This window comes from Alternaria metachromatica (assembly GCF_023757995.1).
Source record: "Alternaria metachromatica strain BMP 0045 chromosome Unknown scaffold_32, whole genome shotgun sequence".
Lineage (NCBI taxonomy): Eukaryota > Fungi > Ascomycota > Dothideomycetes > Pleosporales > Pleosporaceae > Alternaria > Alternaria metachromatica.
In genome coordinates this window covers 272,506-290,474 of record NW_026055523.1, presented here as the reverse complement: position 1 = coordinate 290,474, position 17,969 = coordinate 272,506, and the positions used below count along the sequence as shown (strand labels likewise).

General features: G+C 53.6%; 7 protein-coding genes across 7 annotated transcripts; 3 read left to right on the top strand and 4 right to left on the bottom strand.

Annotated features, from left to right (window-relative positions):
- Nucleotides 1-291: 291 nt before the first annotated feature.
- J4E83_009421 (uncharacterized protein) lies at nucleotides 292-2,077 on the top strand (the record flags this gene model as incomplete). The annotated part of the gene is made up of 2 exons (XM_049336308.1): nucleotides 292-349; nucleotides 408-2,077. The coding sequence occupies 2 exons, from the start codon at nucleotides 292-294 to the stop codon at nucleotides 2,075-2,077; spliced, it is 1,728 nt and encodes a 575-aa protein (XP_049184632.1).
- A 1,920-nt stretch (nucleotides 2,078-3,997) lies between these two features.
- Nucleotides 3,998-5,720, top strand: J4E83_009420 (uncharacterized protein; the record flags this gene model as incomplete). The annotated part of the gene is made up of 2 exons (XM_049336307.1): nucleotides 3,998-4,008; nucleotides 4,082-5,720. 2 exons carry the CDS (start codon nucleotides 3,998-4,000, stop codon nucleotides 5,718-5,720), a joined length of 1,650 nt encoding a protein of 549 aa, XP_049184631.1.
- A 3,315-nt stretch (nucleotides 5,721-9,035) lies between these two features.
- J4E83_009419 (uncharacterized protein) lies at nucleotides 9,036-10,655 on the bottom strand (the record flags this gene model as incomplete). The annotated part of the gene is made up of 1 exon (XM_049336306.1): nucleotides 9,036-10,655. One exon carries the CDS (start codon nucleotides 10,653-10,655, stop codon nucleotides 9,036-9,038), a length of 1,620 nt encoding a protein of 539 aa, XP_049184630.1.
- A 531-nt stretch (nucleotides 10,656-11,186) lies between these two features.
- On the bottom strand, nucleotides 11,187-11,835 carry ADI1 (1,2-dihydroxy-3-keto-5-methylthiopentene dioxygenase; the record flags this gene model as incomplete). Its single annotated transcript, XM_049336305.1, has 3 exons — nucleotides 11,187-11,324; nucleotides 11,384-11,755; nucleotides 11,806-11,835. The coding sequence occupies 3 exons, from the start codon at nucleotides 11,833-11,835 to the stop codon at nucleotides 11,187-11,189; spliced, it is 540 nt and encodes a 179-aa protein (XP_049184629.1).
- Nucleotides 11,836-12,515: 680 nt separating this feature from the next.
- On the bottom strand, nucleotides 12,516-13,189 carry J4E83_009417 (uncharacterized protein; the record flags this gene model as incomplete). The annotated part of the gene is made up of 2 exons (XM_049336304.1): nucleotides 12,516-12,830; nucleotides 12,878-13,189. The coding sequence occupies 2 exons, from the start codon at nucleotides 13,187-13,189 to the stop codon at nucleotides 12,516-12,518; spliced, it is 627 nt and encodes a 208-aa protein (XP_049184628.1).
- A 544-nt stretch (nucleotides 13,190-13,733) lies between these two features.
- On the top strand, nucleotides 13,734-15,037 carry VRG4 (GDP-mannose transporter into the lumen of the Golgi; the record flags this gene model as incomplete). Its single annotated transcript, XM_049336303.1, has 4 exons — nucleotides 13,734-13,976; nucleotides 14,025-14,112; nucleotides 14,162-14,545; nucleotides 14,598-15,037. 4 exons carry the CDS (start codon nucleotides 13,734-13,736, stop codon nucleotides 15,035-15,037), a joined length of 1,155 nt encoding a protein of 384 aa, XP_049184627.1.
- A 1,918-nt stretch (nucleotides 15,038-16,955) lies between these two features.
- HTZ1 (histone H2A.Z) lies at nucleotides 16,956-17,545 on the bottom strand (the record flags this gene model as incomplete). The annotated part of the gene is made up of 3 exons (XM_049336302.1): nucleotides 16,956-17,285; nucleotides 17,386-17,468; nucleotides 17,527-17,545. 3 exons carry the CDS (start codon nucleotides 17,543-17,545, stop codon nucleotides 16,956-16,958), a joined length of 432 nt encoding a protein of 143 aa, XP_049184626.1.
- Between the last annotated feature and the right edge of the window lie 424 nt (nucleotides 17,546-17,969).

Genomic DNA, 17,969 nt, shown 5'->3' with positions numbered 1-17,969 from the left:
TGCAGCCTGAAGGCTGCGATGCTAGGATCTTTCAGGATAGTGGGGGCGCAGTTCAGGCGCCTCGCGGGCAGTGTTACCTTCTGCTGTCGTAAACTCTTGTTGCTCGCGAAATGAGACACTCATGTCTCCTCTGCCTTATCGCTCGCAACGCAGTCATTATGCTTTAGCTGGAAGTCGTGTTCTTCGCGTGATTGCCTGACAGCCCTGAACCCCGCTCGGCCCTCGCTCCTTCCCTCGCCAACCAATGACACGCGACATCGCCATCGATCCGAAGAACAGGCAATCGCGACAATGAGCGGCATTGAGGTCGCCGGTCTTGTGCTTGGCGCTTTGCCATTGATTATACAGGGTGAATTGCGTCCTTGAAGCGAGTAACACGGAGCAACAACGGGCTGACCGCGTGCTAGCAATAACGTCCTACAAAGAAGGACTCGATCCTGTCAAGGGGTTCTTCAAATGGGATAAGGAATTGCCCAAACTCATCAGAAAACTGGGTGCTCAGCATGACCAATTCAATCAAACGATCCAGATTCTCTTCGGATCCATCACGACAGATGCCGAATGGCTGAAGATGTCAACAGATCCTAGGGCTTCACTAGAGCTATGGAAGAGCAAGGAGACAGCGCTCCAGGAGAAGCTCCAAAACACCTACAAGTCCTATCAGAACACGATGACAGAGATAGCGAGGATAATGACCAAGATCGCAAGCAAATTGGATCTGGACAAAGCGGCTGAGCTTACACGAAATGATCTCGAGGCAATCCTCGCCGCACATCCCAAGAAGGCTGACGACACATACGAATTCGTCAAGCGCGTGAGGTTCGCCATGAACAAAAAGAGCGTCAAAGGGCTTCTCGATGAACTTGACGAATGCAACCGACAGCTGGAAAGATTCACGGAAAAGAGCGAAAAGATAGAAACGTTTCATAAAGCTACGAAGCCGTCATACGCTACGCGCTTACAGAAGCTACAACGATACGCCAAGATTCTACACGAGTCACTCAACTTGTGCTGGTCGTGTGCCTGCAAGTCTTCCCACACGGCGAGCCTGCAGCTTGAGCCCCGCGAGAGCGTATTCGCGTCAAAACATCACAAAATGTACAACTCGGCGAAAACAAGTTTCAACGTTTCCTTTTCGACCATCTCGTCGGATAGCCATGGAGCGCCCTGGTTGTTCCAGGCTGCTGAATTCCATGTAGACGACGAAGAAGAGGAGGGCTGTCTCACACCGATGCCTTCTCCCAAACCCAGGGTAACAAAGAGCGTCAGCTTCGGATCGCTTCCTCCATACGCAGTCTTAGATCCCGCACGGAGTTCTTTGCCTTCTTATGAAGAAGTCAGCGACTTGTGTGCATCGATCCAGCAACTACACAAGACGTCTTCGACTATCGGCTTCTCATTGAACAGCAAGAGCAAATTACGAGGCGCCTACTCGGTTGACAGCGCAGACGCATACCTACCCAGCACAGAACTGATATCGCTGGAGACACTCCTGGAGCGCCCGCCAGTAGTAAACGGAAGGAAGTCTAAGCTAAGCAAGAAGGAGAGGTATAGCTTAGCCTTGACCTTAGCATCGAGCATACTCTACCTGAATTCAACACCATGGCTTGCCAGCAAATGGACAGCGAAAGACATCCTCTTCCACCAATCATCAGATCCCACTCGCCCAATCGACGTCACCCGCCCATATCTCGCTCCAAGCCTATTTGAAGTCCCGAAAGACGGAGAGAAGAAACCAAAGCCAATGACTTTCGAGAACAACATACTACTTGCTCTCGCTGTAGCATTGCTCGAGCTTTATTTCGGCACTACTGCTGAGAAATACCAGAAATCTGAGATCGATGACGGAGTCGTCAACGCACCGGTGCCAGAAGAGTGGAAACTGCTTACGTTAGTGCACACTTGGTCGCGCAAAGAGGCTGAGGAGATGTCTGCTGCGTTTCAAAGTGCTATTGCGTATTGCAGCAGTCCCATGGCTAGCTTACAGAATGCCGACTGCCTCCAATCTGCAGTCGAGAATATCGTGCTACCGCTGCAGGAGGAGCTCAATCAGTTTTTGGGCAAGACATTGGGTTAGCGCAACGCTTTGGCTATACGAGCGGAGCGGTTTTCACACGGCGTCGGCTTCGAGGAATTCTTTAGATGCTGGCACCCACCCAAATATCAGCATAAAGCATTTCAAAAATTGGGCACGGCGATGCGAAAAAGCGCCAGAAGCAGACGGAGCCGCGCCTCCCAACTACATGCCGGGTCGGGACGAAGGCCGCTTACCCAACGCGCATCAGCTCGTATCCGACCCACGCGGCGGGCAATACGACTCTGGGGTAGATCAGGCCAACTAGTGCGGCAAATCCCCGAAGCCAAACTGAACGTCGCAGGACGAGCGGCGAGGTCAGAGGTTGTCATGGATGAAGAACAGTGTATCCACAATAGCCACATCGGTTACCATGCGATGTGGCGAGAGAGGGCGGGGCCTAAAAATAGGAGTATGAGCAAACAGCCTCACACGACCCCCGCACCCCGCTGCTGCTCACGGCGAATTTCGCACAAACGCATGTTCCCGGTTGCGCGGCAAGAATGTGATTCGAAGGGGTGTCGTACGAAGCTTTACTAGTGGAGGAGAAGGTACTTGGCGGGGTACAAAGTTCAAGGACGGGCTCTGGTAGTACATGACGGATGCTAAGGCTGCGACGCAATCAGGGCTACATATCACAGTGTAGCGGAATTCGCCGGCATGTTAATCTGAAACGCAATCCAAGGCTACACTTGATCACTCGCATTCGCTCGACACAGTGCATGGCCGTCAATCTTACATGTGCAATACGTGCTTGCCGACTATCGGTCTACGTCATGAACGCTGCTGACCGCATCATGGACCGACATTAGCTGGACCCTTTGGGAGATTATGGCGGAAATTGGAGATCTTAGCGGGGGGAGCGCATTATCTGCGTCGAAGGATTCGGTAGCTGGTGAGTGAAGACGCAATAGCAAGGCGCGCATCAAGCCACGCCGGTCAGCCTTATCTACAGCTTTGGAACTTGCTAGAAATTGCTTGTTGTACGTGGCCGAAGCGTTTGACCGAGCTGGCGCGTTTGAGCATAGGTGCGGCAGAAGTGTCGGACATTGGGATTGTTTTTCCCAAGACACGGCGAGAGCATAAAAGTGGCTCTGTTTCGTTTTACACCGCCTGGACGACGCCAGAGATGCAAGCTGCACCTCCTAACGGGGAAGGGAGCGATAACAAGCTAAGCAAGCGAAGCCACCCGGCAAAGCCTCTAGTTGGCGCGCACGACGCCGCCCAAGTCTGAAACAGGCCCACGGTTGGACGAACGGCGCCGACGTGAGGCGGCCAAAATGGGCCGCATGGGGGTTAGGGGAGGGAGTGAATTGGCCACGGCAAGCTGTTGGTTGTGTAAAAGGAAGTGATGTCTGGTGGTGGTGATACTGGGTGGCAACGGCGATACCTAGGGGTGTTAAGCGCTATTAATAACCTAATGACCGCAAAGCCGGGGGTAATTCAAGTTGGCTACGGAGAGGGGAGGGTGGAGAGGGTGAGGAGAGGAGGGAGCGGCGGCGTTGAGTGGTTGCAGGGCTTTGTTATGCAGGCGACGAACCATAACAACAACACAACCACGTCCTCACGACCGCACCACGACTACTCCTGTAGTCATTCACCCGTCTGTTGTCTGGCGTGCTCCGATACCTGTCCTGAAGCAGTGGGCCAGTGTGCGCATTCAACGCTCGTCAATCGGTCCAGGGCCATCCCGGTCGAGCTTTGTCTTGGCGTGTCGGCACCCCTTAACGTCACCTGCAATCCGTTTTCTCGATTCCAATTCAAGCTCCTGCCACGCCGACGCAGCTCAAGTTACTTCAATCCCCCCAGCGCTCCAAGCCGCCCGACACTCGCTGAGCCCCGGAACACTCACAGCCCGCCAGCGCAGAGCGCACCCTCACGCTCTTTTCGCTGTTCCGCGCTCCCTCGCCCACCACCACCGCCATGGCACAACAGTACGAGCCCCCGGACTTGCTGGCGCCGCTCCCCCGCGCAGCACCTGGCAGCACCTGGCTAACAGCAGCGCAGAATCACGGCGTCCTTGAAGGACTTCTGGCACACGATGACGTCGTACGACCGCCACGCCTCGCACGACTCGCCCTACCGCACCGGCCGGCACATCCCCATCCCCCAGAGCCGCCACGCCGCCCTCACCTCCATCACGGCCAGCGGCGCCGAGTCCCGCACCGACCTGCACTCGCCCTACCAGCACGACGAGCTCGCGACGAGCAATGGCTTCATCGGCTCGCCCAAGGGCCCCATGTCCCCCAGCTCCCCCTACTCGCCCGGCATGCGCGGCTCCCTCAGCCGCCAGGCCACCATGGACTCGGACTCGTTCCCCCAGGGCGCCAACGGCCAGATCCCCATGCAGGACTTCAACGAGGGCCTGCCCCCGCCGCCGCCTGTCAGCCACTCGTGGCGGCGCATCGACCGCTGGGTCGAGGACCACTACCAGGAGCTCTTCGACAACATGTGCGAGGGCTGCACATCCAACGACGTCAACGAGCTGGAGCACGAGCTCGACGCGACCCTGCCCATGGACATTCGCGAGTCGCTGCAGGTCCACGACGGCCAGGAGCGTGGCGGACTCCCGACCGGTGTCCTCTTCGGTCTCATGCTGCTCGACTGCGAGGAGATTGTCATGGAGTGGAAGAACTGGCGGAAGGTCGCCGAGGAGTACCTCACCACAAAGGTCGACTACCGCACACCGCAGATCCCAGTAAAGGCCTTTGCTGGCTCCTCGACCGCTCCCCCCGTTGCCACAGTCCAGAGCACAGGCAACCCGCTCTGGCGACAGGACCTCCTCGCGCGCCAGGACTCACAGCCTCAGGGCGCCGTACAAAAGGCATACGCCCATCCCGCATGGATCCCTCTCGCTCGCGACTGGGGAGGCAACTACCTCGCTGTTGATCTTGCCCCTGGTCCCAACGGCCAATGGGGCCAGATCATCATTTTCGGCCGCGACTACGACACCAAATACGTTGTCGCGCGCTCATGGGGCGCTCTGTTGGCCATGGTCGCAGATGACTTTGCCTCGAAAGACGTATCCATGGACGAGGAGACGGGCGAGCTGAAGCTGCTAGCTTTCAAGCGCCAGAACGTAGAGCCGCCATACCTAGAAGTCCTCCGCTGGCGGTGTGACCAGAAGCACGGCCGCCGGCCGCCCAAGAGACGCCCGAACAGCGGTCTGCGCGTCAACCCCAATGCGCCGGGTATGGTCGTCCCCAGTAGCACTGCGAGCAGCCCCTACCACAGCCCTGTAATGGGCCCCGAAGACCGCGGCCGAAGCCCCCACCGCCTATCTAAACCGCCCAAGGGCGTCAGCCCACGAGGCAAGCTCTCCAGCCCGCTAGCCCGCGTCGCAGAAGAGAACCCAGCACCCATCCGCGTGCACACCAACCTCGACTCCAAGACCGCGACTCCCCAGGAGAACCTCATCTCCATGGACACCCCGCGACCAAGCGACGAGTTCCCTGCCGCCCGCCTGCCCACACCGCGCGATAGTCTCAGCAGCGACAAGGAGAACAAGGAGGTCAAAGATGACAAGGAGAATAAGGACACGAAACCAGCTGCCCCCGCCGCAGCCCCGGCCGCTCCCGCGCGCTCGTCGCTGAAGAGCCCCGTCACTGCCACCGAGGCGGAAGACCTCAAGACCGTCGAGATATAGGAATCGAGGCGTAATCATTTGCCCTTCTACCACCACCATCACCATCACAATAACAACGCTTCTTCCCACCATTGATGAATCTACTACTTTTTTAGAAAGAGAGCGAGCGAGACAGAAAGAAACGGCTGGATACCTAAGGGACAGAACCAATATACACGTTTATGGAGTAAGCAACGGCGTAGGAATCTTTGTTGGGAGGTTGGGAAAGGGGTGCAGCATGGGAACATTAATCATTCAGGCAGCCTTTTCAGAAGATGACTTCTTTTTTCCATCGACTTCTTTCTGGTTGTGTAAAGGTTCAAAGGTGGTTTTATGTGTGCAAGTCGGGGCAGGCGTATTCATCAGCATTTCCTCCCCATCCCCCATCCTTTCTTCGTGTCCTGACGAGTCAAAGGCGCGGGTGTTCTCTGTTCTCTGGCTTGGTCCCCCCGATTGATTGACAACAATGCAAATTTTAAGCTTCTTCTTTCTTGATTTTCTCGAATGTACAAGTTTAGCGGATGCTGCTTCGTACGCGCATGATGTGGATATGTAACAACAATGTCATCCGATTTCTTCTATTCGCAGCAAACATCGTCATTGACTACTACCACTACTACTACCAGCTACGCGTCTTAGTATGCGGTTTCTGTAACAACGACCCACGACACGCATCTGTTTACCATATTTCCTTTTCCCTTCACACCTAGCTAACTCTCTATGCTTCTTTCGGTGTTTTTCCCTTCTGCCCCCGCTTGCCCGCTTTTCTTTCGAACTCGAACTAGCATTCTGACAATCAACCCACTTGGGGCATATTTGCTTCTTCCCGTCTGCAACTATGACTCGGGTATTCATATCCACTTAGTAGCTGTTTGCTTCTTCCCGCGCCCTCTCCCCTCTTTCCGCTTCGACTTTCCGGGAAGTTTTTGTAACCCTAGCCGGTTGTTTCCGATATTACTATTCTGGGTGGAAGTTTTGGATGCGCGTTTGGGATCATGTTTCTTTCCGAGGAGGGTCAGTGAAACGTGTTCTCACGATGATGGAAAGGAGAGTGTATTAGGGGTATGCTAGGAAGATGTACTCGGAACAGAGCGCGCTGGTTTTATCTGCAAGCTACAAGTCAGGTGTGCACTTGGGACTTGGCTGTGCTGGTGGATTATGCAGCGGGGGCGTATGGACATGAAGTTTGTACCCGGAACTTGGTTCCTTGGTTTATGGTACAGTAGGTCGACTTCGCTGCTGACATGGGAGAATGACGATACCGTTTGCTAATTTAGACAGGGCGGGGTGTTTACTGTGCCTCGTGACACGGCCTCTCTCTGCTTTGTTCGCATGGCGAACAGCAATGTCTATTGCGACCAGCATGTGAGTCAACGAAACGAGCGTGGATATGATTCTAAGTTTGACTGCAGTCGCCTCGCTCCTTCCTTCCTCCACGAAAATATCTAGGTTATTACTTTTTCTTACTAGTGACCGCCTAGTCTCCTTATACTATTTTCCCCCTCCCGCCAAGATGTCTACATCCCTTGGGGTAACGGCATCCAAGCGACCTAAGCTAGAAACCCTCCTAGCTAAGTCCACGACACTCCGCGGTCGTACGTTAGTCGTTTTCGTCACCACAGTCATTACCTACCTAGCTCGCGGGCCTTGAGGCATTTCCAACAGCAGTCACAACACATTTACTTAATTCTAATTCAAACACCCAGTCCTTCCCTCAGACACACGAATAGTCAGGATCACGCCCCACGGAACGAGTAACTGGACGATTTGTTTCCGCATAGACACGATTTTTACTTGTCTTCGACAAGGTAGCAATGGCGCCAGGGATGACAATGCTGAGGCTCAGCATGAGGGTGGTGGAGATTCAGATGAGGAGGATGAGGAAAGAGATGAAGGTGAACAAGAAGCAGAGAGACGGGGTGGGAGGTACTTCGTCAAGATAGTAAGAGGACGGAATGGGATGAGTATGGTCAGGGGAGAGTGTGAGTCTGCGGCGCAAATCGAGAGGGTAATGCCGGGATTCTGTGTTAAGGGTTTGGGTTGGGGAGTTCTGGGAGAAGAGGAAGATGGTGATCAAGACGGCGATGACAACGACGACACGAACGAAGAGGCGCAGTACTATTTCTACATCCAATCCTTCCTCGCCATGCGCCCTCCCACCATCTCCAACATATCCACTCTAGTCCACCGCCTCGCCACCTTCCACACCAAAAGCGCGAAAAGGTTCAAAGACCTCACCGCCAACCAACGCCCTCAAGGAACTTACTTCGGCTACCACGCCCCAACACACAACGGCCACTTAGCCCAAGACAATATCTGGACCTCCACCTGGGAAGAGTACTTCACGCGCAACATGAAGACGATGCTAGAGCACGACGAGAAAGCAGGCGGTCCGCGGTCGCGTGAGATGGACGAGTTACTGCTGCCGCTGTTTGAGAAGGTTATACCTAGACTATTGCGGCCGATGGAGATGGATGGGCGGAAGGTCAAGCCCTCACTTTGCCATGGGGATCTGTGGGTGGGTAATGTTGGGGTTGGAGAAGGTGGAGAACTGGTGGTTTTCGACCCGGGTTGTTTTTGGGGCCATGCAGAATGTAAGATGGTCCATTCCAAGGGCGGAGATGGCGCGATAAGCCTTGACTACCTAGGTGTACTGGAAACGAGGCTGATCTCGTACACCACAGATGATCTCAGGACTCTCAATAAGGAACAGCGGAATGCTTACCTACAGTATGGTCCTGCTACCCATCCAGAAGACGACTTTGAGGCGAGGATAATGTTGTATCACTTGTGCGTCCTTTTCCACCTGTTTCCTATACTATGAGAAGATTCCGGAGGCATTGGTACTGATGTCTGTAGAAGAAGTTGTCTACACGATTGTGCGCTTTTTCCTGAGGATCCTGGGAATAGAATAAGGTATGTCGATGGATGAGTGGGGAGGAACTAGGCTGGACTGATGTGACTGAAGCTAACGAGAGATCAGGTTCATGGAAGAAGTAAGGGTATTGGTGGATATGTATCCAGGGGGGTTGAACGGGGGCGATTGAGGGGCAGAAGGAATGCGAAGGCTATGTTGATGTGATGTCACGGATAAGACGATGGTGTAGATCGGCTAGATAACTACGAAGGTGTCTGCATGGGTTAATTGCTGCCTCATATGACTATCAGATAGCTACGGCGTACAATGACATGCCACTCTAGAAGCGACACGTTTCGTCGCAAACTATCCCATTCTACTTGAAGCCTCAAGTGCGAATAAACCCCCGGTATCCAGCAGCCTTTACGTTCTTACTCCTCGAACAGATCATCCAATCCATCGTATTCTCCTTCCTCAGCCTATACGACTTCTCTCGCAACACTATTCTTCTTCGCCTTCTTAATCAGTCGTGAAGAAGGCAAGACATGAGACGGTGCATCATCCTCCATTTCACCCAACTTCCGCTTCTGAGCAGCGAGCTGTGCCAGTCCAATTGCCTCAATTTCAGCCCGGAATGCGGCTTCTTTCTCTTCAGATGTGAGTAATGGTTCGGGTTCATCCTGGGCGTACCCTTCGCGTTCTTCTTGCTCTGCCTCCGCGATGCCTTTGAGGAGAGCGCGCTCTGGTTTGCTCATATGTTGAGATCCTGATTTCGTGGTCGCGTTGCGCTTCGTGACGATTTCTTCTTCACGGTGTTCATTCTCAGAGTCGGAGAACATCGGGGCTGGTGGAAGTGTGGTCTTCTTCGTCACGCGGCGACGAGAGATGGTCTCGGCATCTTTATCAGGATCGATGGCGACCGCGGACTTCTTCGACTTCGACTTGGGCTTGGTCACAGATGGGCTCTTCTTTGTCTCCGTCGCGCGTTCAGGTCGAACCTGCTGAGCAACACCGGCCAATCGGGCGTTTCGTTCATCTACCGTAGTTGGTTTGAAACGGTCGACAGGCTCAGCGCGAATCCTAGCAATCTCGCTCAACCCCTTGCGCTTCCGGTTCCGAGCTACCTTCTCTTCTGCAATCTGCTTCGGTGTCTTACGCTTCTTTATAGAAGGAGATGAGCCTGGAACTGAAGCTGAAGATGACTTGGCGTGACCGTTTGATACATCGTTGTTAACAGGCTTTGTCGTGCCGCTGCTTTGGCCTGACTTCTGAGCTCGCAGCAGCGCTTCCCCAGCCAGCTCTTTGCGCCGCTCGGCCGCATTGAAGCTCTCGCGAAGCGCTTCTTTCTCATCGACAAGCTTGCTCTCCTTGCCACGGTGGATCTGAGAGTACATGTTGCATAGTTCTCGTGTCAAGCGTTGCTTCGCCGGAGGTCGTCGACACGATATCCCGCGGTCGAAGTCTCGGCTCACTCGCTCATTGTCTAGCCGAGTGAATTTCTTGATTATCCTCATCGCCAAGGCATCAGCCATCTTAGTAACATCTACGCCAGCGCAATGTTGATGCTCTGCCCAAGGTGAGGGCTCCTCGTATTTTTCAATGTTGAGAATCCATGAGCCTTTTCGATTGTCGGGGTCGTTCATGTTCCAGTCTAGAAATAACTCCAAGTGTTGACACAATGGCACGGAAGAGTACTGGTCCCGTTTGGATTGCAGATGGTAGGGTTCCTTGACTGCGAATGGATGGCGCTTGATGAGAGGGTCCTCCGGGTGGTACTGGTCGTTCTCTCGTGAGGCCTTCTGAGCACGGCTCGACCCGATTGCACCAGGCATACTGGCCTGCACCCGTGACCTTGGAGTATCCGCTCGTGCATCTGATCCTTCTGATCTCTTCTCTTCTGCTGTGTTTGCCCTCTTCCTGTCTTCCGTGACCATATCGCGAGAGGTCTTAGCCTGAGCCATGATATCTCCGAACGAGGTCTTGGGACGGGTCTTCCGAACGATACGTTGTTCATCCTCAGACTCAGAGTCGTGCACTAGCTCTTGAATATTCTTCAAGCCTGTGATGTACAAGTGCTGACCATTAGATGTCTTTGGCATCTTGGCGAGACGACGTGTGTTGTAGCGGGTATGTAGTTTACGATGTGTCAGATAGTTGGGTTGGGAGATGTTGGAAAGTGGATGATGTACAGGCTAAGCTGGGTGGTGTACATGGCGCGGCTGAAAACGACTGGAGCTGCGCAGCGTACAACAATAAGAACGTGAAGAGGCGTGAAAGTGACCCTGTGTACACGAGCAGGGGCCCTGCGCATTAAGACAATACCATTGTAGAGTCAAGCTATATTGACGGCGTGACTCGGTTTCACCTTCACTTCTGGTGGTCGCGCGTCGCTGTAGCAATTGGTAGCACTTGGTGAAACAATGCTATTGTCATCGATCGGAGAGCTGTCGTGATGATTGGACAGAGACACAGAGGCAGAATCGAAGTGACAGAGGAACTGGCGGGGTTCAATAGACTTGATGCAAAAGTAAGCGCTCACCAGGCCGTCGCTGAACAGCCAAGAAAAGAAAGACTAGATATCATTTTGTCAATACCGGAGAATAAAGAGCGGACTCGCAGGCGGCGGAATTCTAAGCTGTGACTCCCTGCTTAGCCTTCAGATACTCTGTCAGGTACTGCTTCCGGTACTGGTTCTCGTCCGTCTCCTTTCCCCTGTTTAGCGGCGTCCACTTCGGGTCCTCCTTGAACAGTCGCATAGCCTTAATGTACTGAAAACGCATGTTAGCACTCTCTACTCCCGTGACTTCCATTTTCCCAATTCACTTACGTTCTGCTCATCAGTAGTGAACCGATGGTAAATCCCCGGCGGCAAGATAATCAAATCGCCCTTCTCCAGCCAAATCCTCACCCAGTCATCGCCCTCGCTCCTGACATCAAAGTAGCCCGCGCCATCAAGGATGTACCGGATCTCCTCATCTTCGTGTAGGTGCTCGGAGAAGAATGACTTGACCTTTTCTTCGTAGATGTCGCCCATCTTCTCCGGGCTGACGATGATCTCATCCCGGTTCTTGTAGTTGCGCGATGTAGCAATTGGTTCCACGCCCGAGACTTCCGGTACGCTGTGGTAGATGACACCGAGCTTTTCTAGGTAGTCTGGGTCGACTGAGCGGCCGGAGTCATGGGGCTGGCGTTGGTCGCCCTGTGGAGGTTAGGTCATGTGGATGTGGAGACTGCAAATCGAACACTTACAGGGAGGTTGTCGAACCAGTATGCCTTCATTTTGCAGTATGTAGTATCTTTTGGTTGTAGGTTTCGCGAGTAAGGTATCACAGCGACGTGTTGTGGAGGTTGACTTTGCCGTTGGGTATGAAGGAAATAATTTGACATGCCCAAAAGCACGTGGCGAATGGCGTCATCGGGATTACCCAGCCACCCAGCGGGGGTAACCTCGACCGCCTGAGCGCGACATTCACCACAACCGCCCAAAGCATGGAGACTGTAGAGGTAGCTGCTGATGATAAATCATACTCGTAGTGCTGTTTGTGTATGTAGGTTCGTCTAAGATTGCTGCAGCTTGTGTTGGAAAAAGAAGAGAGGCATAGTACAGCACGCCTTTTCGCAACAGATCAACAACACATCGCGCCAGAAAGCGAACAAATGCTCCTTGCGCTATCAATCTGATTAATCGAACGAATAATGTCTCGCATCGTTTTGATTCTCGTGCTAGCTGGACATGCGCAGTTAGTTTGAACGCAACCCTTCTCTTCCAAGTAGTTTGTTTGCATGTTGAGCGTTTCAAGCAATTGACGACGCGCCTGCTGCACTGCTAGATTATTGCAGCTTTGCAAGCATACATACAATCTTCGTGCTTCCACGCGCCTCCCCGTCGTCTCAGCTCAATGCCTCTTTCAGGCATTCGATGTCGCTTACACTTCAGCCGAGCTGACATGTGGAGATTATCAGTCCCAGTCCAGATCCTCGTCTTCTTGCTGCTGAGCCCTGGCGTTCTGCAATCTCCGCCTCTCATCCTCTTCGTTGACCTTGTTTCTCGCAAGAACGTTTGCACGAATCAAACGCGCCTCCAGATCGCGAGTGGTGAAGCTTTGCTCAGTGTGACCGAGTCCCTCAAAGCCAATAATGCGGTCAGCTCCGATACCATCGATGAAAGCAATGACGCAGGGCAGAACTTGGACTCCTAGGCGTGTGACTAGGAAAGGGCAGTTCTCCACATTGATCTTGAGGAAACGGGCCTCGTAGTGAGATAATGCAAGTGACTGGATCGTTGTTAGACAATGCCTTTTGTAGCAGTGTTCGTTCTTACCTCGAGATGTGTGTCCATGATACGACACCGGTTGAAGTCGGGCTTGAAAAAGTGAACAACACACAATTGCGTGCTTGTGGTGATATCCATCAACGCCTTCTCATCCTTGATCTCCGTGTATCTGCCATGCTCGTTCTCTTTCAGCCGCCGCGCCTTGTCATACTCGTGATGTAATTGCTGGAGTCGTTGCTCGCGGAAGGCATCTAATTCCTCCTCGTCTTCCAGAGACGCAATAAGCGCATCTTCGTCTGAGTCGTCGTCGCGCGCAGCACGATCAACGAGGGAGGCGACTTTGGGATCTAAGGCGGACATTTTTCTGGTTTTGTCTGGGGTCGCTTGTCGAAGGATCAGGGGAAAGAGTACAGGACTCGATAAGGAAAGTCACGTGGCGATAGGCTGCCGGAACGAACAACGCGCGTTTACATACGCTGCTCGGTAGCGTGCGTGAATTGGCCTGACCGTCTAGAGCTTACGCTACGCGCTGCAGTGAGGGCTAGCAGTGAAAAATAGAACACAGCTCGTAAAGGCGGCAGGGTGGTGCTGACTGGAAGTTGCTCGTATTCAAAGGCGGCCTAGCGGCGAGTGAAATTACCACTACCAACAGCAGAGCAACTCCAGGCCAGGGATGAGGCAGCGCTGAGACCCACCCACTTCGCGTCCCTGCGCATCTCTCTTGCGACGCCCGTCTCCTTCCTTCTGGTCCCACACTCCTGTCTTTTCTTCTTCACTCGACCGCCCCTCCTTCCACGTCGCACATACGCCGCCACACACCTGTCCTCTCCCCGGACATCCCCGTCTCGCTGCCGCATACCACAACTCTCCACACGCGAGCGTATAGACCCCCCTCTCCACCACCATGTCCGACGACAAGAAGAGCGACGACTACAGGGTCGATATGCCCTCCGGCAAGGAGTTCCGCGCGGCGTCGCCCCCTACTCGATCAGCGGGCTCAAGCCGCGCGGGAGGTGTAGCCATCACAGAGAACCCAATTGCTGCGGTTCTGGCATACTGTGGATCTTCCATTATGATGACCGTAACGAACAAATACGTCCTTTCTGGCGTCGATTTCAACCTCAACTTTTTCCTACTCTGCGTACAGGTATGACGATTCCCCCAAGCAGCAGACCGCCCTTCTAACGCATCGCAGTCTGTCGTCTGTGTCGCAGCCATTTCGATATGTAAAGCCCTTGGTATCATCAACTACCGCGACTTCAACAGCGACGAGGCAAAGAAGTGTAGGTCCAATCTACCATCGACCATACGGAAAAATGCTAACATCGCCAGGGTTCCCCATCTCCGTCCTCCTCATCGGCATGATCTACACCAGTACCTGGGCGCTCAAGTACCTTTCGATTCCCGTCTACACCATCTTCAAGAACTTGACCATCATCCTGATCGCATACGGAGAGGTGCTCTGGTTCGGCGGTGCAGTTACACCAATGGCGCTCTTCTCTTTCGGACTGATGGTTCTCAGTTCCGTCATTGCGGCCTGGGCAGACATCCAGCACGCCTTGTCGAGCATGGGTCACGCTGCAGAGAAGACCACTGAGGCCATGTCGACTCTGCACGCCGGATACCTCTGGATGATGTTCAACTGCTTTTGCTCGGCAACCTACGTTCTGTGCATGCGCAAGCGCATCAAGCTTACCAACTTCAAGGACTTTGACAGTAAGTTTATCCAACACCGAAACCAAATGGAGCAATTGCTAATTTCGAACAGCCATGTACTACAACAACCTCCTCACCATCCCAATCCTGCTCGTCGCCTCCATCCTCGTCGAAGACTGGTCCTCCGCCAACGTCGCAAAGAACTTCCCCGTCGAACAGCGCAACACCGTCATCATGGTCATGATCATCTCCGGTCTTTCCACAGTCTTCATCTCCTACACATCCGCCTGGGCCGTCCGTGTCACCTCTTCGACAACCTACTCCATGGTCGGTGCTCTGAACAAGCTGCCCATCGCGCTCAGCGGTCTCGTATTCTTCGATGCGCCGGTCACCTTCGGCAGCTGCTCCGCCATCTTCGTCGGTTTCGTCAGTGGCCTCGTCTACGCCCTCGCCAAGGTCCGCCAAAACAGCAAGCCCAAGACCGTCCTTCCTACAACCAACATCCCGCTCAGCGCTAGCAGCCGCAGCATGCAGGACAGCCTGAAGTCATAGGAGTATAGTCGCAGGCCAAATTTTTCAACGACAACAACGGGCATGAAGGCAAATGACTCTCGTTCCTGTGTTTCTCCATGGCATTGTCGCATTGTATTGTATACGAACGAATGTCCCTTTTTTTAACTTCGCCTTTGGGTCCTTAGGGAGGTTCTCTTTCTCAAGGTCAACCTTTTTGTACCTCTCATGCCTTGGAGCATCTTACCCATACTATTCAGAATCTTAGAACGATGTTTGGCGTTTTCGGATCGAAGCAGTGCGGATCCTGCGGTCCGGCTGGGGTGGTGGAGTATGTGGAGCGAATGGATGTACGAGCATTTTGTTCAACTACCTTTCATAATTTCGAGTTGTTCTTAATCATTGCGTGTTGTTCTTTTTACATCCAAGGTCATTTCAACTGGAAACAAAGTCTTGTTGTTGCACATCTCGTACCCTCTGTCTACCACCACCCCCAATCTCAATCTTAACATCCACCTCTCCCCTCTCATTCAGCACAAACCTTCCTTGCTCCATAATCTGACTAACAAGAACGCACCCGGCTTCCAGCCACGCGCCCCTCATCTTGACATACACCATAGTCCCGTCACTCCAATTGGACTCCGGCAAAATCTGCTTGACAACATCGCGAAGCGGCATATCTCCTGCTACATTCACACGCAAGGTTTCAGTCCCATCCCTACTTCTCATCTGCACACGCAGACGCGTAAGCAAGGGCGGTAAGATGAGTATCTCATCTTTACCCAATTTCTGCGCCGCCCTGGGCGTGACTTTGGCATGGAAAGGGCGGAATAATGAGGTTGTGTTTGTTGAGGGGGGTGGCGGGGAGGGGGAAGGAGGAGGTTGGTCTTGGTTTCTCCTTTGGCGAAACTGGGGTGGAATGTTTGCGTGGGGGTCGCCGGATGGCATCATGTAGTATGGGCGTATCTCGTCTGGGGTGTCATGTTCGGAGGGGCTGGGGGAGATGTCGGAGTAGTGTGAGGGGCGTCTGGAAAAACGGCCTTGTCGGGGTTGAGGGGAGCGGTACTGTGGTTGGGGATGTTGACGCGGCGTCTGGCGGTGCTGGCGAGGTGCGTCGTATGTATGTTGCGTGTGGTAAGCAGACTGGTTTGGGGCTGGATAGCTTGGGTAGACGTATGCAGAGGGCATGGGGGTGCGGCGAGAGTAGTCGCGGCTGAACGGAGATCCAAACATGTTGACGAAGGGTAGTTGTGGAGTGATGTGATGGTAATGATAGATTGTGATAGTTTGGAGATGAAGAAGGATTGAATGTTTAATGGGATAAATGTTATGCTGACATTGGTATACCCTGTGGTTGCCTTGCAAGCATACAGCTTCCTTCGCGGCATGTGTGGTTTGAGAGACGGGAGTATACATTTGTGTGACCAAACTCGGAATCGAGATACTCGTGATTGTCGCGCAAGCCGAATCCGCAAACACCACAGCGCGTGTCTGAGCATCAATTCAACACACATGCACACGTGCTATGCGCGTTTGAGCATTGCGCTTCGCCTCTGTCGAACCAGAGGACGTAGCTATGCGATATGCACCAACGCGTCTTGGGTGCACATCGTGTACCGTTCGATCGGAGAATGTGATGGGCTTTTCTTGTCGCTCACTGGCATCAATTGAGTGTTGCTACATACCGCAAAGGACAAATGAAATCCATGACCTCAACACCGATCCTCTCGCGCCTGACTAAAGAGAGTTAACACCGTATCCTAACATCCTGTACTTCAGCAGAAAGATGAGCTGTCCCCGTCAAGAGGACGGCAGAATGTGTAGTAAAGCCAAACAAAGAGCGTGCTTATCCATACATGTGACAGACGTTTGACCGCTTGTTAGGCCATAGTTGGCTTGCGAAATGGTCCGTCTTGCCACGATGATGGCGCGTGCGCGTACTGCCCAGAGAACCAGCCACCTATACCTCGCCAGCCTTTGCGGCACCGCCCTTCTTCTTTTGCTCCACCTTGAGTAGCAATGCGCGGTTGATGTGCGGCAAAACACCTCCGAAAGCAATGGTAGCGCGGATGAGTGTGTCGAGTTCCTCGTCACCTCTGATGGCGAGCTGGAGATGGCGTGGCGTGATGCGCTTGACCTTCAAGTCCTTGGCAGCGTTGCCTGCGAGTTCGAGAACTTCGGCGGTCAGGTATTCGAGAACGGCGGTCAGGTAGATGCTGGCTTTGGCGCCGATGCGCGTCTTCTGTCGCGTGAGGTTTCGGAGATGGCGCTTTATGCGACCGCAAGGGAACTATGGTGAAGATGGCACGTTAGCGCGTGGTTTCTTTGTGCTGCACGCGAAGCATTGCGCGGGGTGCAATGATGATGACGCGTATTGGGCAGCTACTCACTTGAAGGCCGGCTTTGGCGGAGTGCGACTTGGGAGTCTTGACTTGCGCATCGCCCTTTCCTCCTGTCTTGCCACCTGTCTTTCCTGCGCATCCTGTTAGCTCTCGAGGCCTTTCGGAGCGCGACGCAAAGTCAGCGCGTACCTTTACCACCGCCAGCCATCTCGGGTGATTTATTTGGGCTAAATGTCGGTGTCGATGGAATCAATAAAGATGCGCGACCGTGATGCCGGGGGTTCGAAGCGGATTCGAGGTGGTGGTGTTTGGCGAGAGGTGGGGTGAATGTGGTCAGGTCTTGCTGGGAAGAGGTTCTACTGTTGTGACAAGGTTACGTTCTTGTACCAATCGGGAAGGCTCCACTTGGCATGTACAAGGTAAGGCACCATTCCAGTCCCCGACCGTGCGACGGCATGCATGAAGATCGTCGGTAATACTGTGAGATACTAGTTACTCTGATCTAATGATTTTGTCGCATTTTCGATGCCTCATGGAATGCTGGACGGTAAGGTGGTGGGGGCGGGTGCACCAGACGTAGCTTTGTCGTTGCCACCCAACGAGAGTGCCGAGGAATAGTTGCCGAGTATGAT